Raw genomic sequence first — 17,150 nt, forward strand, 5'->3', positions numbered from 1 at the left:
CCGAATTTCAAGAAAACTAAACTCCGAAAACACGGAGCCCTAGCCATAAGCAAGCCCATGGATCCCATCTCAATTTCTCGCGTCCGTACAATGTGTTCTCACCTGCTCGAAAGACCAATATGACCACGATTTTAGGAAACAAAGCAATATCGCGCCAGACGGAGGCACAGGAAAGTACCACTGACAACGGCAGGTCATACAAGATTCGTTGGAACTATCTGACTTTTGAACTAAAAGAAGTGTTAAGAAAACTTAAATCAATTTTGACATTCTGAACATCTGCGCACAAATCTCTGAAGGCACTATTGTATATTATTTTTCAAAATGAAGGTGAACTGGCGTGAGTGATCGCCTTAGACCACGTGATATTTTCATTGTGCGCTTATCTGTTCAAGGAACCATCTTATCTTTCTGTTACCTCTCCCTGCTTTTTCTGTTCAGGACCGCCAACTGAGTGCTTCTCCGGTTGACCTCCCTACCTTCCTCTCTCCGTATTATGTTATGAACGGGGTTGAATTAAATAGCATGTGTAATTCACCAATACCGAATGAACGAAAATTTATCGTATTGACCAGCTGAAAAATGGTGACGTAGGCAGTGTTTACGCCAGCGGTATATTAAGGCGAAAGACTCAAGTGGCTCATGAGTCGAAAAATTGACCGTCCGGCGTTATGGCACCAAAATGCACTGGCACCAAAATTGATGGTGCCACCATTGATGGTCGAACCCACGACCTTTGGTGTTACTATAAGGCGAAGTTAATTAGGGCACAATGAATTAAGATAGAGTTAATTAAGGCACACGAACCCACGACTTTTAGTGGTAGAAAACACGTAATACGAAGTAACAACGCATTCGAATGAGAATGTCAAGTAATGTAATGAATGTCTCGTGAGGTCGCAGGCCTTCATCCTCTTTAGCGTATGATAAAGTGACTATCAACTTTTCTTTTACCATGAGTTTCATCAGTCAACTGGCGCCGCGCAAAGCAGACCGGATTGGTCAGATACGATGTGGCTATGAAATTAGTACCCGTAGATTACAAATATTCCAGAACCGAACCTTGATGGGAGGGGAAAACAGAGCAAACCTATCGCGCATCTCTAGTATAGGGCAGCGATGTAGCTTCAGAAGGCTCGGCAGCTGCAGAGAGCACCATGTTCTAAACATTAAGCCACAATTGGACGTATACTTCGGCCATGCCAACTAGCTCTTTGAGATGATCGCCGAAAGTATCACATTGCGTGGAACGGGCGAGAGCACAAGCGCGCGCACCGGTTGCTTTTACGCCCAAGACGCGGGGATGAAGTGGGCAATTTTATAGCATGTGATTAACTGTGTCACATACATTCCAAGATGTGTGTTGAATGTGCAGAACTTTTTTATTGCAATTAACCACGATATTCCCCTTATCTAGTGGCGTAAATGTGTCGGATTCGAGATAATAATCGCAAATGCAATTGTCTTTCTTTTCTTTTCGAATAGTCATGCAAAGCAAGAGCGTTTACAGCGAGTTACGTTTTATTACAGCGTCGCAATATGTTACCTCAAGTGCTGCTGCTCGCGCACATATCTTCGATTAATGCTGCATAGGTTTACGTCTGGCACGCCTTGTAAGCTAAAACTCCCTATTAACGGCTATATTTAAACAAATATGTATTTTTATTTATGACTTGTAGCCTAATAAAAGCAGGTTTGGCTTATTTTCTGTTCACAGTGACTCCGATCACGGCCAATGGATAAAAAAAAAAAAAGGTCCATGCTCCAACCATGTTCCTCAGTTGGCGAAGCAAAGCGACCACTCGACCGACTGTAACTTCGACCTTATTCGACAGGTGGCGCAACCAAGCACTACGCTCTCCGCTCTAGGGAGCCTCGGCGCTGACATCGAGGCACCCTACTCCGCTCAAACTTCATTTCGTGCGGCGCTCCGCTGCCGTCTCCGCTCGCCCGCTCGCACCGCTGACCCGCTCAGCTATGACTATCTACTCTTAATAGACAGTTGCGCCCTGAGTAATAGTAATGTTCTGCGCAAATTTTCTTTAATCAGGTTAAAACTACATCTTCATACATGCGTCGACTGGAAGGATTACGTACGTGCTACCTTCTTATATGTGCCCAGTGCCTCAAGTTTTAAAATGAAGAATAACTAAAATACCCAACATACTGGCGCATCTGCTGCCGCCATTACGCGCAGTTCTATTGATAAAGTGTATGCTGTGCTGATGCCATCAAATCTCTATTACCATTCTCGCCATTTCACACAAGCAAACAATATAAATGCAAAAAATATAAACAGAAATCTTGGTGCTTATAGCACAATATCAGGGTGGAAGGCAGCCAGAACGCGACAGTCTGCATATCTTCTTGCCAAAGGCAGTCAGAGGTGCTTCGTGCTTACGCGTGAGGCGACATCGTATACATGTAAAGGGGAACATCGGCGAGTAAGCAGGACATAGCACGCACATTGCCATGCGCATACGAATGCTGAGCAGTTGGAGTCGAACGGAAGCGGCGCTTGTGCAGCGCCCGCTGAGATGTCGCAGGCGCGCACGTGAATAATGGATTCTTTCCTTTTCAAAGAAGAATAAACCGTCGCCGGGTTTCTCTTCTCTTAGAACGAAACTGCGCGTTACCGCAAGTGTGCAGACAACAGCCGCGGAATCTCACATCCGTCAACACGGAGTGCGCTAAACAAGAGATTACAAAACTCGGGGCACACCGTACCGACCCGCGCTATCGGCGCTCGCGCGCGCCTTTACGGGCTTGCAAAATAGACGAGTGTCACGTGTCGTTTCCGCCAGGTACCCAACATCAAAACACGTTCAGTTATCTTTCCACTGAGTCAAAAAACGAAAAAGTTTGTTCAATAATGCTCCATCCAAGAAGAATTCATTACTAAGCATAGCTATATATAAGAAATATTATAGCGAAGGAAGCGCTGCAAGCGACATGGAAGCCACCTAAAGCAGCACAAAAATTTAACCGGCCGGGCGTGCAGCACGGGCTCATCCTCCGGTCTGTTGCATCATCCCTGCGCTGTGAAAGCAAGAAATTCTGTATTAGCCGGACTGCACGTGTAAACTTTCCGACAAGGTTTTACCAGTGGTACTTCGATGCGAAGGAAATGTACATCCTCCAATCTGAATTTCTTTTTTTTTTAATATGTAACGTCAATTATCATTTTCGCGGTTCAAGTGTCGTTACAGCACGCGGAGCAAGTCACTGATAATAACGCCTGCTGGTGCCAGCAAAATGCGCCTCCGTGTTGAGTTTTTTTGTGCCTCCGGTATCTCCGCACATTTTGAAAGTCTCTTAGGCAAAAAGCGTTCTGATATACCACTTTTCCACTTATACATTCCTTATCATAAAGGTGCATTTTCATTGAACCAAATGAAACAACTTGTGGCCTAAACGGGGGCGAGCGTGAACAATTGTGGTTATTAATTATTTAGATGTGCAACCTGTTGAGTCAGCAGGAGACACGTTCAGTGTCTGAGAGATTGTTTGTGACTTTACGTGCAATCTGTTCAATTTATATGCAACACTTGTGTTGTGTCGCTATCTGGAATACGACAAGTGTGTCTACCGCTGTTGGATGATGCGAAGTGATAGTGACATCAGCATGTTGTTGCGCATGCGCGAGTGTATCTTGGGCTGTATATATTCTTGCTCATGTATGGTAGTATTGTCAATAGTTGCTTTATGCTGCCAGTACGCAGCACGGACAACAAAGCCGTTTCTTGAAGCCTGTGCCTCCCTCTTCAGATACAACAACTTGCAATGTCAGAAGGCTGTGATTTAATTATTCCCACTCCTTATACCAAGTTCGTTTGTAGAACGGTGTATGCATGCGCCGACAGAAAACAAACAGATCATTCACACCTCGTTATTTTTCGCGGTTAACCTGCCTCTGCACGCGATATTGTACGATCAAATCATGAAAGAAAGAAGGCCATAAAACTGTGCTGTTGTTCTACTGCAGATCAGTGTGACAAGTGCCTTGTGAGTGTGCTTGCATAATATGAAATATGCGAGGGACCGCGAAGTGCCGTATTCCTGACACTATTTTATGCATTTCACTTTTTAATGCATTAATTTTATGCTGCAAGGTGCAGCTGACGCCCGTTACAGGAGTCGACACCTCCTTACATTCATGTGATGACATATAATTGGTGTTAAGTTCAAGCTTGAAATTGACTTGACTCGGCTTCGCAATAGCTTAATTTGCATGAAGAACTACTCACTTCATCACTTTTTTGGGGGGGCTGTTGCATTTCTTCTTTCTACAGCTTTTTCAGGAGTTTCTAGACAATGCCACAACAGTACTGTGCTATTTTACAAATAAACGTTAATCTTGGAAATGCCACATTATAAAGCCAAGGCAAGACTATATCCACGTGTTCCACGCACAGTTATTGAGCACACAGTGAATCTGTGAAGTTACTCTGTACTCACTCGGGTACCAGCATTTGTACAAGCACATTAAAAATTGTTTTGTATGATTTCTTTTCCCTAATGAGCAGCCAACACTGAAAAAAAATTCATTTTAGGCACTAAAGGCTCCTCTTCATTGAGACCTCTCAATATCGTGCCAATTTTCATGATTCCTTCAATTCTGATTAAAGTCTGCAGTTCACGCGCAATCCTTTGCTGTCTTTTGAGCCCGCATCCTTTCAGACATGAGGTCAGATATGATCGAACTAAGCCCGCTCAAAGAACAAGGCTCTTATTCGTTGCTCAACGCGAGCCGCGCAACGTGTCCAACGAGAACGAAACTGTCATGGACATTTAACAGCGACTACCTATATTTATTTCAGGCAGTATTTAACACAGTTATCCCCGCAGCAAGCCACCGTTATGGAAATAACAGATGCGCTCAAACATCGTGGTACTTATTTTACATAATTGCAGAGGTTGTGCATCTGTGGACGTCATACTGCTCCCATGCATGTTGATTTACTAGTCTGCGGAGCTGCCCGTATACGTCGTGTTTCTGCGACGGCTCTCTCCGATTATAATAGGGGATTCGGGACAAAATGATTATCTTACTCACCAAACTTCACAGCAACGGCGCACATGAAAACTTGCGCGATCATCACCGATACGATTAATTAACCAAATTGCACTGATTAACTTTGAATTATTCACTTTTGTTGGCAAGCTGTAATGGCAGAATAGAATTACACCAGCACTCAAAGCAAAGCCCTTTGCTATGAACTATATCCTTTGCGCCAAATTAGCACTCGAAATCTGCAGCGACATCCATTGCCTGTTCCAGATATGTTTCGGCTCCGTGTTCCCGCACTGAGCATTTTTGTAAACTGTTTCCAGTCTTACCAGCGTTTCCAAGAAAAGGTTATAGTTTAAGTACTGGCTAACTTCAATTGGGCAAATATAACAATACCCCCCCCCCCCTAAAGTCACATAAAATTGAATTACTAAAATTTAATTACTAATAATATTGGCGATTATCGACCACTGCTATAAATATTTTTCAGTTAAAATGATCGCCTTATTTCGAATTCCCCATTCCTTTTTATTTTATAATTAAAGATAGTCATCGCGGAATCGTGCACGTCTTCTCGGGCTCTCTTTTTCATGCGTCTAATTTTTATTATTTTAAATTTTTTGCAAACTCTGCGACACGCAGTAGCGGGTGCCACCTAAAGGCATCAATACCGCTTTTCATCTTATGTAATTAAAAACAAAAACAAAAATACATTAGACTTCATCACACCTTAGAAAGCTATGAAGATGATATTGTTCCGAAGAATTTCTGCATGAAAGAACTTGAAGTTTGTTATGAGTATGTAGCTCCACCTGATTTTAATCTAGGGCTTACATTGTCTACGACCTTCCTAAACGACATCTATTAGCAAACAAAACGTCCAAACTGTCGATGACGCATATGCATCAGAATTATTTTCCTAAGGGTACAGAGCGATAATCACTGCCTGTTTGTAAAGCCACAGTGCACTATAGGTTAAGCATCTGGGCCTGCATTCACAAAAAGCTCTTACGTTAAAATTTTTCTTCAGAGCAAATGTCAGCCAATCCTGATTCCGCACATATCATTAGTGAAGGCGGCTGGTCAATGGCACTTACGAACGAGAAGCTTTGTGAATTCAGCCCCTGTTTCACTATTATCGCATGACAGAAGGCCGAAGTCACAGTAAAGCGGCTCTTTAAACAGACCGTCATTTTTTTTTTTTCCTTTCTGACTTCTGCACGATAAGAGGTTATAAGCTCAAATTGCGCATTTATGAGCACCTTCTATGACGCAAATCATTTTACTATATTTTGAAGTACGGTAAAAATTGCCTGTTGGTCTGAACTGTCTATTGTTCGTATGTGTGCAGCGGCATCGTAGTCGTTATTTAAGGCGGTGTATAAATCAGCCATGCTCGGACTTCTGACAGGGGCTGTGCGTATTCGTCAGATTGAGAGGGCCCAGAACAACGACTAATTCAAACAGCAGCTGCGCTCTATCAAGTGCAAAGTGCAGTATGCAGGTTCCTTGTAGTTCATAGTTCTTTTTTTAAACTAATGAGTACTTTTTACTGAGGACAACGGAGCAGCTTCCACCATGGAAACGAGTCACATCTGCATAGCTTGAAAAGGCATACGTAAAACGACAGCAGCAGGCTCTCGCCCGAATACAACGAAACAAAGAAGAAATAAAGATACATAGAAAATCCGTTCTGGGGAAATTTGTTTTTTAATGCTATAGGGAGTGCCTTACGGTCTCTATTGACCGGTTTGTTCAGAGGAAATTGTAAAGGCATTTTTACTTGGCTCACGTGTTCAGTGAAGGGCTCTTAACATTTTTAAAAATCCCCGCATATCGGATCGCGAACCGTTTTGTGTCCTTAACTACCAGCCCCCTTGAGTAGAATTTAACACACTCTGCATCGGTGGTTCTTCTGCATGACAGCGTTGTTGTTGTTGTTTTTTTACATCGGAAACACACACAGCAGCGAAAATAGTGCCGACGCTTTCACTGTATCTTTAAATTGCAGGAAAGAACAATGTAATCGCTTCAAAAATTAACTAAAATATTTTTTTTCCACAGAAGCACCGGACAGGCGATTGCTGGTGGCAAAAGTATCGGCCGGATCAATGCGAGCTGCTGCGGCTACGTCTGCGCTGCCAAAGTGACACTGTTTGCAGAAGCTGGCCACAGACTCTTCAGCGTATACCACCGGGTTGCTCACGCAGTTATCTTATTGCTTTGTTTTCCGTATTTCCTTTATATAGTGATCTTCTTCTACGGCAATAACTTTAATCCTGCAGCTAAACAACAGAAGCCAGAAACCAAACAGTGTGCAAGCATAAACACTGTACCGTGTCGCTGTTCCTGAACAAAGTTACGAATGGAAAGACAAATGCAGCCGACGACGCCTGATGACTTCTCAGATATGTCCTTTGGCCTGTAGGAAAAGGGAGTTGGCTCTTGTGCACACTCTTTCTTGGCTAAGGATGCGAATAGTAAAGATAGTACGGGGGCAAAGCTTCTTCAAATGTTTCTTGGCAACAGATTCTCATTTGAGCACGCCATTCTAAGATAAAGCCCTTCCCATTATTCAGCCACTGCGTCCAGAGTTGTAAGAAACTTACACGCCGCATGTTCAAAGCAGTCTGGTGGTTCTTTTTGCGGCAACCGTCAAAGAAGGTCGCTTTAATATCGCCAAAATGATACGGGTCACTGAACTTAGCCAATGAGCAATTTGTTAAGGTGTGACACGAATTGAGCGGGTGTGATGTACCTTGAGCAGATGTGATGCAGGTGTGACGCATCGCATCTGTAGAGCACTTTGTCAGTTTTTCGTTTTTTTAATTGTTTGTTTCTTCTGTGCCTTCATATTTTGATATCTCAAACTACCAGAAGAGTGCTATATGTAGAAGACACACAGAACGGGTGGAGGTGGCGATCTTAAAGTAGAGAGAGAAAAATACCGCTTCTTAAGACGTCCAATCTATCACCGATCCTGGTACCGAATGAGGGTCGGTATTCACAGAAATTCTTTTACGTCTGAGAGTTTTCTCACTGACCGGCGTTTAGGCGCCAGTCGCTATTTATGGGACTTCACCAATTTTTCTCCGCGACGTGAACCAGAGCACAAGTTCTTGAAGCCCCTAACCTTTATTCGTAAGCTTGTTTTCGTCCCTATTCTACATACTTCAAGTAATATCAAACCGCTTCCTACATTATTCCCTCACATTTTTTCTTTTGCGGGACTGTTACTTGCCGATGGATCAAGGAAATCGCCCGCATGGTCATTTCGATGACTGTCATCATCGTAATCAGCTTATTTATGTCTACTTCAGGACTAAGGTGTCTCCTAGCGATCTACACTTTACTCCAGTATTTGGTCAGCCGTTAACGGCTGTCCTGGTTAACCTCCCTGCCTTTCATTAAATCATTTTCTCTCTTTCTCTCTTTGCCGTCCTCTACTGCGCTTCCATTACATTGGCGCCCGTTCTGTTACTCAAGCTGACCACTGGTTTTCTGGTTATCTGTTCTACGTATTACATGACTTGACCAACTCCCGTGCTTCCTCTTAATATCAACTAGGATGCTAGCTATGCCTATCAGTTTTTGTTTCATCGCTCGTTGCACGGCTCTTGGCTTTCTGTCAAGTTACTTTTTTACCTTCCATCTTACGGCCCCATAGATTAGTGCAGGAAGAATGCACGCTTTTTCAAGGTAATCTGCCGCGCATGACGTATATCCACATGAGCTTCATCCCACTTTTAATCGTTTGGAGATTTCCTTCCCATAACACGGAACCATCTGATCTATAATGCCCTGGACATTTGTTGCAAGAAGAGGAGATAGATAAGACGTATTTGCAAGGTACTTAAAGTGCGCCCAGCGGCATAAACGATAGCGAACAGTATGCGCGAATCAGCCTCAGTCGTCGTCTTCAGCGCTGTCGTCGGTTTCTTTGTTAGCTAACTGTGACATGACCCCCGGCAGCGAAAGTATCGTCCCAATTCTTCATATAGAGCTGAGCTACAGGCCGGCGACGTTCGCAAAGTGTTATCGCGCGCGTTATTATTATTTTTATTTTTCTCACTCGAGGCACGTCAGCTTTCAGCTTCGCTACGAGAGTGAAACGCGAGCTTTTCTATTGCAGCTACGTAAGTCAGAAATGCGGCAATGCAGGCGAAAAGAAAACCGTGGTGTTTACGGCGCTAACAAATGGTGGCAATCGAGTGGAAGAGTGCTGGATACTGTGGCAGCGTATCGTGTTGCCACGCTGACAGCTCATTAATAACGGGCTACCTTTACCTAAAATTCCGAAGCCATTATTCCAATGAGAATAGCTATCGGAAAGCCCCATACAACCAATAAAAAAACTACCAATTATACTGTCAGTGGGATGCCACTGACTGCTAGTATTTGCCAATGTTCTTCTTCCAGCTACATGACCTTGTAGCACTAGAGACGTTTGCAAGCTCGATAAAGTGAGTATGGCTGTCCCTTTTTATCTTTACATTTTTGTGCACCATGGAATGTTTCACATGTTGGTTAGTGCGCAGCTCGCAGAGAAACAATCTCTACTTAGGTATAAGGAAATAAGAAAAAAAGATGACAAAGGGGACAAACAACCACTTAAGCTGCACGAGGAACGTTTGTGAAGGAATTGGAAGAGGTCAAGTTCAGTTCTTTGAGCGCAACAGATTGACGCAGCCGCCGAAGGCACCAAGAACCATTGACCGGCTCTGCGGCCTCTATAGCTGCGTTTTAGTAAGCCCCGTGCAAGTTGGCCCTCTAGAGAAGAGAGGTACGAGATCCGTTTATACAGAAAAGGATGAAAAAGTGTTGTAGTTATCTGGCGTTTTCAGTGAATTCACACCACGGCTGCAATGCCGTTAATTTTACCCTATGCCGGCATCAAAGTAGCACTGCATCAAGAGTACGAAATAGTACGGAGCGCTTAAGAATAGTAAGCATAGTACAGAGTGCCCCTTGGTTAAAGTGGACGCTATATGGTTGCGCTAACTAGTCAAAACGCGAGCAGGGGCGTATACAAGCTCCGTACAAAGGGCAAGCGCTTCGTACATATGCAGCACATAGGAAGCGCTCTTGCTCCGACGGCAGCCGCCTACAACAGCCGGTGCACTGCCCGCGTGTACTGTCATGCGGACCCGGAAAAAAACGCGCTCTGAAGCAGCAGCAGGACCCGGTTCGCGGCGCGCACGGAGCGGCGTTCGTAAAGAGGCGCGCACGCCGACGCACACGGCGGCTGTGCCATCCGTGCGCGCACACGCGATCCGGTCGCCGGAAGGCCGATTGGCGGCGCGGAGACGGAAGGGGCGTACCATGGCTTTGGCCGTGTCGTCGTCGTCGTCGCTCTGCTCGAGGAGCGGTATCCGCTGCTCCGTGCCGGCGGCGTCCAGGTCGGACGAGGCGCGAGTCGACCAGCGAGCACACGGCGCTACCTCGTCGCGGGGAAACCGGTGGTGACGCCTGTCCCGCTGCTCGCCGCTGCCGCCTTGCTCCTCGGAGCCGCAACAACCGGTTCTCCCAGCGTGCATGACGTCACGAGGGCCCGTCACGTGACTCTACGAGACACCCGGAAGCATGTGGACGCCGGCGATGGCTCGCGGTCGGCTGCGGACCTCTCTTGAGGGCCACGCGACGGGACGCTCACACGTACACACGGGCACGCGGGCACCGCTACGCGCGACTCGGACATCTGTTGGCTGCGGCGCGGCGCGGCTCACGGTGAGGGATCGCTGACGCGCGAGGCTTTCAATTGTCACAGGCCCATATGCTCTGGCTTTGAGCGGCCGATGACGTTCTGTGATCGCTGCTCGTGAAGTCAAGGTCGACCGCGCTGAAAGGAAGCTCGAGCTGCGCGCTCGTGTTGATGACCTTTCGCGGCGCCCGGACACGCCGCATTGTCGGAAGGCGCGAGCCTTCCCCGAGCAGATCGTAGAACGAAAGTACTTGGCAGGGAACAGTTCAGTGGTTCACATAGAGGCGCAGCCCGAGACATACGAACTTGAGCAGCAAGAGAAACGCCATCATGTTCTTGATAAACGAGTCAACAAGCAGAGGTAAAGAAAAAAATGCATTGACTTGAATTCTGCGGTCTTACGCGCCAAAATCGTGATTTGATTAAGAGGCACGCCATAGTGGGGGACTCCGGAATAATTTTGACCACCAAAAGATATTTAACGTGCTCCCAATGCACGGGACACGGCTGTGTTTTTTGCATTTCACCCTCACCGAAATTCGGCCGCCGCGGCCGAGATTTGCTGCCGCGACCTCGTTCTTGGCAGCGCAACATCATAGCCGCTAAGCCACCGCAACGCAACGGGTTAACAAAAATTAAAAAAAAAATAAAGAAAGAAAGAAGACAAAAGAAACAAAAATCAAACAAGCCGTTTATTATGATGCGCTGTTCCATTAAGAGGTCGGTGTGCTTTAGGGGTACCTATGAGCCTACATTATATTTCAAGTTTTATGTAGTATTTTTTTGGGGGGGCTTACTGGCAGTACTTTGTCGATCGTCAGTATACGGTGTTGTATAAGTCCGTTTGCTGGCACTGGTAGTGGTACTGGTACTGGCACTGGTATTGACATTGGCAGCGGTGACAGAGGCGGTAACAGAATGATATGTGACGACACAAGTACTCACATCCTGCAGTTCTCGCAATGCAGTACTAATCGATAAAACAATTGAAACTAAAGAGGGAGAGAAAAGATGCAAAGAAAGACAGGGAGGTTAAATAGAAGTAGTTCCGGTTGGCTACCCTCTACGGGCGGAAGGAGTAGGGGAAAAAAAAGAGAAAGAGCGGAAGGGAGAGTAGGGGGAGAGAGAGAAAGAGAGACGAGCACAAACCGCATACACTATAGAGCGGTACAGGGCGGCGTTCTTAAAGTTTACCGTGAAGCACCGTAGACCGAAGGAATCTTAGTAGCGCCAATAAGGCCTTATGCACCGATGTTCTTTGGGAGCACCTGATAGCGGACGATTGTCCAATTGGTCCATCACTCTGCACATGACTTGCCTCTCGGCGCAATAGCGCGGGCAGACACAGATCATGTGTGCGAGCGTCTCATCACAGCTGCATATGTCGCAGGTGGTGCTGTTGGCCATTCGAATACGGAGGGCATAAGAGTTTGTAAATGCTACGCCTAGCCACAGACGGTACAGCATGGTCTGCTCACGTCGTGATAACCCAGGCGGTAGATGCATTTGTATATCTGGAGACAACGAACTCAAACGACACATGGTGAAAACGTTCGAGTCTCACAGGAGCAAAGTACATTCACGGGACATTAGTCGCAGGCCAGTCGCAGCGTCTGTTCGCGAAAGCGGAATCAAGGCATAAGACAACTTTCATGTACAGATTGAGCGGCTTCGTCGGCTAGGTCATTCACGCTGATTTTGCAATGTCCTGGAAGCCATTGAAAGGTTATGTTGTGTCCCTTGTCATGGCTCGGATGATATATCTCGAATTTCTGAGGACGGTTGTTCATTGGGTCCGTGGCGCATTGGGCTTTGTATGCACTGAAGGGCTGCCTTGGAATCACTAAAGGCTGTCCATTGTTGCGGTGGTTCCTGATCAATAAAATCAAGTGCAAGGCGGAATGCCGCAAGCTCTGCACCCGTCGATGTGGTCACACATGAAATTTTCAACTTGATTTTTTCAGATGTTGCCGGGATGATGACTGCAGCAGCAGAGGTGTTGAGTTCTGCCGAACCATATGTGTAGACATGTTGCCGGAATCGGAGCACGTTGTAAATATGTTCCAAAGTTGCTTGCTTCAAAGCTTTCAACGGCGCTCCAGCTTTCTTTTTGATGCCAGGAACTGTCAGTTGTACTTGCGGCCGGTGCAGACACGACAATGGGGCTGGCAATCGTGAAGCAGGCGTGACTTGTGTTGACAAGTTGGACTGATGTCTTACAATACTTTTGGCAATTAAATGTTGAATGGGGCCTCGTTGGTGGGAAGCAAGCAAGATAGTGTGAAGGAATCCGAGTCAGTTGTCGGATGTCTGCTCTCAGGACATCTGTAGCAATGTAGACTGTCATAGGAGAATCAGTGGCAATGGCCACTGTCGCTATCGATGATGTATCTTTTTGGGAAACTAAGACAAGTTCTGAGTGCTTGGGCTCGCACACTCTGAAGTCTGCGAATATTCGTAGTGCAAGTATCTTTCAGTTCAGGTAAGCTGTACCGCAAGAAGGCCAAAAATAGTGCTTTATAACTGTATAGTTGCAACGTTGATGGCACTGTAGCGCCTAAGAACTTCCCGTCGAGAAACGCGAGAAGGTCCACAATGGTGGCCAAACGCTTTTTCATGTACGAGACGTGAGGGCTCCAAGACAAGTCTCTATCAGTGATGACGCCAAGAAATCGGTGCGTTCGTCTGTATGTTGGCTATTAATCCGCAAAGCATACGGGGCCATCGCTTTGCGAGTCCCGAAGGCCTGGCATTCTTAGATATGTTGACGCTGCCGTTGAAGCCTTCTGAAGTCATGCGCGGACTTGTACACGTGCCGCTTCCGAAGCCCATATGCAAATGTCGTCCGCATATACGGAGAGCTGTACGGTTTGCGGCAACAAATCGCCGAGACCAATGAGCACCAGGTTGAACAAGGTTGGGCTAAATACTCCACCTTGCGGTACACCACGAGTGGTATGACATGACGCCGTTGGTCCGTCTTCAGTCAAATTAAAGAAATATCTTCCATTCAGATAGCTGTGTATCCAGCGAAAGACGTGGCCATCAATCCCTACAGCTTCTAAGGTGTCCAGAATTGCAGGATGAGCTAGATTGTCGTAGGCATCTTTAAAATCAAGGAATAAGGCCTCAATGATTCGTTTCAGGCGTTTCTGGTGCTGTACATACGTCAAAAGGTCAATAACTCTATCTATTGACGAGAGCCCATGTCGAAAGCCAGTCATTGCCTCTGTAGACTTTGTAAATTTCCAAGTATCATTCTAACCGTGTAAGGATCATTCCATTACCTTGCCAACGCAGCTGGCCAGTGCTATTGGACAGTAAGATGAAACTTCCAAGTTTGAGGAGTGCAATAAGGCGACTGCATTTCGACGTGGTGGAGACCAAACCGTCACGCCATGATACGTTGTATAGGCCAAGAAGGGCACCTCTGGCCTCTTGACCAAGGCTTGCAAGCGCACAGTATGAGATGCCATAGGGTCCTGGTGACGAAGATCGCCTGCACCCAGAGAGTGCGGCCTCCAGTTCTTCGATAGAAAAAGGAACGTCGATACGCGGAAATGGGGAGCCAGGGGATACAATAGGAATAGGTGTGCAAGGCTGGAACGACAGGCCCGCGATCCTTGCGCATTAATCTTCTGCCACGTTGACTTCTCGGCGTCCTTGATGAAGGGCTAGATATTTAAATGGACGGCGCTGCTGAGGAGCTATACGAAGTTCACGGAATGTTCTTCAGACAACCGACAGAGGTTTACGCGGATCGAGAAACTCACAAAAAGATTTCGAGCGTTGATTTTGCACAGCCCAGCAATGGGACGCTGAATTTTCTTTTGAATGCGTCTGGTCTCTCTAAGGCCGTAAACTGATTAGACCGTCTGTACCGTCGCTCCGCTCGCCGGTGGATTGCACGGAGGCGCTGTATGTCTGCCTCAAAATCCGTGTATTTCTCCAATGGCCGAAATGAACGCTTAGCATCCTGCATGGTCTTGGCGATCTGAATTGCTCTGGTACCCACGAAGCGTCATCGAAAGACTGCCCGATACCCAAGCCAGAGCTGAAAGTCCTTAAACAAATGGTGAGAGACTACTCAACGCACAAAGAGGCCGCCGCCAAAGTGCGACGGCGTTGTGCCCACCGCAGGTGATCGTCGTCTACTAAATATACGGATACCGTCGTAAGAAAGACGCTACTTCTTGCAGATGGTGCTCTACGGCGGTCACGCACACTGACAACAAGGTGTCTCGTGACACAGTGAATAAGTCAACTGCAAACGCCTGGCCTGCACTTCCGGCATTAAGTCTTCCAGCAGAACAAAGACCTACGGTGGACTACCGACGCACCAATGACGGCATAGACCGCGTGCAAGGTTAATACAAGCAAATAATCAAAATTTTTGAATGACTTTCATTAGAGACTTCATCTCTAATGAAAGTCATTCACATGCAGACGCCATCTGCTCGGGGTGCACTGCAACTGCTGGACGGTCTGGATACGGTTCTTGCGAGCCTCGAATAGGAAACAAAATCTCTCTACCACCTCAGCCGTTCTCCAGACAAGTCAAGGAAGCGTCCATTATGCAATGGAATGCCCATGGACTGAAATCCCGTATTGCTGATTTTTCTAGATCGATTCCCCAATTCCCCATTCTTGTTGTCTGTGAAACGAACCTACAGAAACCCGTCCGGCTCTCAAGCTATGAACCTTATGTGTCATCGACTTTTAATGACATTAGCAAGGTGATCGTCTACACACGGTGTGAACTGACTTATGTTGTTCATCCATTGTGCCCTCATGACAGTAATCAATACGAGGTGCTACCCAAAAGTTCCGGAAATTCAGTCGTAAAAGAATAGTATTCACCATAACGCCTAATCTGCACTGTCTCATTCAAATTAGTCCCCTTGAGCATGTATACACCGATCCCAGCGTTTCTGCCACGATTCCACGCATTCGTGGAACTCTCCAAGCGACAGTGTGTTGAGGCCCACCTGTGATTCCGACTTGATCTCTTCAACAGTGTGAAAACGATGTCCTTTCAGCCTCAACTTCAACTGTGGGAACAAGAAAAAGTCACAAGGGACAAGGTCAGGTGAATAGGGTGAGTGCGGAAGGACTGTGATTTGTGTTGAAGTCAGGAACTGTCGAAGAACGAGGGATATGTGTGAGCCGGCGCGTTGTCGTGATGAAAAAGCCAGTTGTTGTTCTTCCACTTCTCCGGAAGTTTGCGACGAATGCTCTCTCTTACCCATGTCTCATCCCAGGTTATTACACTGGAGAGGAATGTGAGATTGTTTCTGACTTGTTGCTTCAGTTCCGTACAGACAGAAAAACGATGTTCGTCACTGAGCAGTCTTGGCACAAATTTTGCAGAAATGCGCCTCATGTTCAAAACACCCGGCAAAATTTTCTGAACTGTGCCGTATGATTGTCCTACAATGTCACAGACATCCTTTATAGCTAGCCTTGGATTTCCAAGGATAGCCTTACGAACATCCGTTAACGTTTCCGGGATTGTGCTTCTTGACGGGCGTCCAGAACGTTCATCGTCGTCAACACACATTCGACCCTCTTTGAAGCGTTTATACCATAAAAACATCCTATTTTGGCTCATGGCGTCGACTCCAAGAGCGTCTTTTAGCATACGATGAGTTCCTGCTGCAGTTTTGCCAAGTTAAAAAAAAAAAAAAAAAAAAAAACTTGATGCAAATCTTTCGCCCCTTGAAGTCTGCCATAATGGTTGCTAAGAAATGCGCGAAATCAGTGAAACATTGCGTTGCAAAACAACACTTCGCAAAACAATGCTTCTTCTGAGATGCAAGTCATTCAGCACACTGATCCGCAAAGCAAACTGCTAGCCATATCTAGCGGCGGAAACATGCACCACACTCAGTTTGCCCGCGCTTTTCAAATTCCCGGAACTTTTGGGTAGCACCTTGTATGTCTGTTTGACCGTGAAAAAACACAAACTTGCGTTTACTCTAGTGGGCGCGCACCTTTCACCACCAAGTCGTTTCGACAGAGAGATACTGAGTGGCATTTTAGATACGACTCCTGGCCCTCAGATTGCTGTTGGGGACATTAACGCACATCATTCACTTTGGGGAAGCATCAAGGTAAATTACAAAGGAAGAAACCTCGTTTCCTTTGCCTGCGACCATGAACTTTGCTGTCTAACGATGGCAGTCCCGCGTTTCTGCGCGGCCGGACGTACAGCAGTTGTTTAAACTTAGCTTTTGTCTCGCGATGTCTCAGTGGCAGCGTTCACTGGTTCACAGATATAGAAACCCACACAAGCGACCACATTCCTACCTACCTGAAGATCAAAGGCTTACCAAAATAGGCTTCATCAAATGTTCATCAAACAATACATTCGTCCATGTTTAAATCACTTGTGCAAGGCGCATGTCATGAAGGCGTTTCGTCCACACTGGAATTGAA

The 17,150-nt window shown here is 46.3% G+C and overlaps 1 protein-coding gene across 5 annotated transcripts in view; it reads right to left on the reverse strand.

The window, feature by feature from the left end:
* The window catches only part of LOC119434721 (prolyl endopeptidase FAP), a 394,283-nt gene that overhangs the window by 182,088 nt on the left and 195,045 nt on the right, over nt 1-17,150 (reverse strand). Inside the window, exon 1 of one of the 5 annotated variants that reach the window (XM_037701806.2) lies at nt 10,333-10,779. The exons of 3 other annotated variants lie outside the window; for them this stretch is intronic. In XM_037701806.2, the coding sequence (XP_037557734.1) occupies nt 10,333-10,548 (216 nt within the window). In that variant the 5' untranslated portion in view covers nt 10,549-10,779. Of the gene's footprint in view, nt 1-10,332; nt 10,780-17,150 lie in introns of those variants that run through there. One more of the 5 variants, XM_037701811.2, reaches the window with a different exon arrangement.

The sequence above is a fragment of the Dermacentor silvarum genome, chromosome 1 (genome assembly GCF_013339745.2).
Source record: "Dermacentor silvarum isolate Dsil-2018 chromosome 1, BIME_Dsil_1.4, whole genome shotgun sequence".
Lineage (NCBI taxonomy): Eukaryota > Metazoa > Arthropoda > Arachnida > Ixodida > Ixodidae > Dermacentor > Dermacentor silvarum.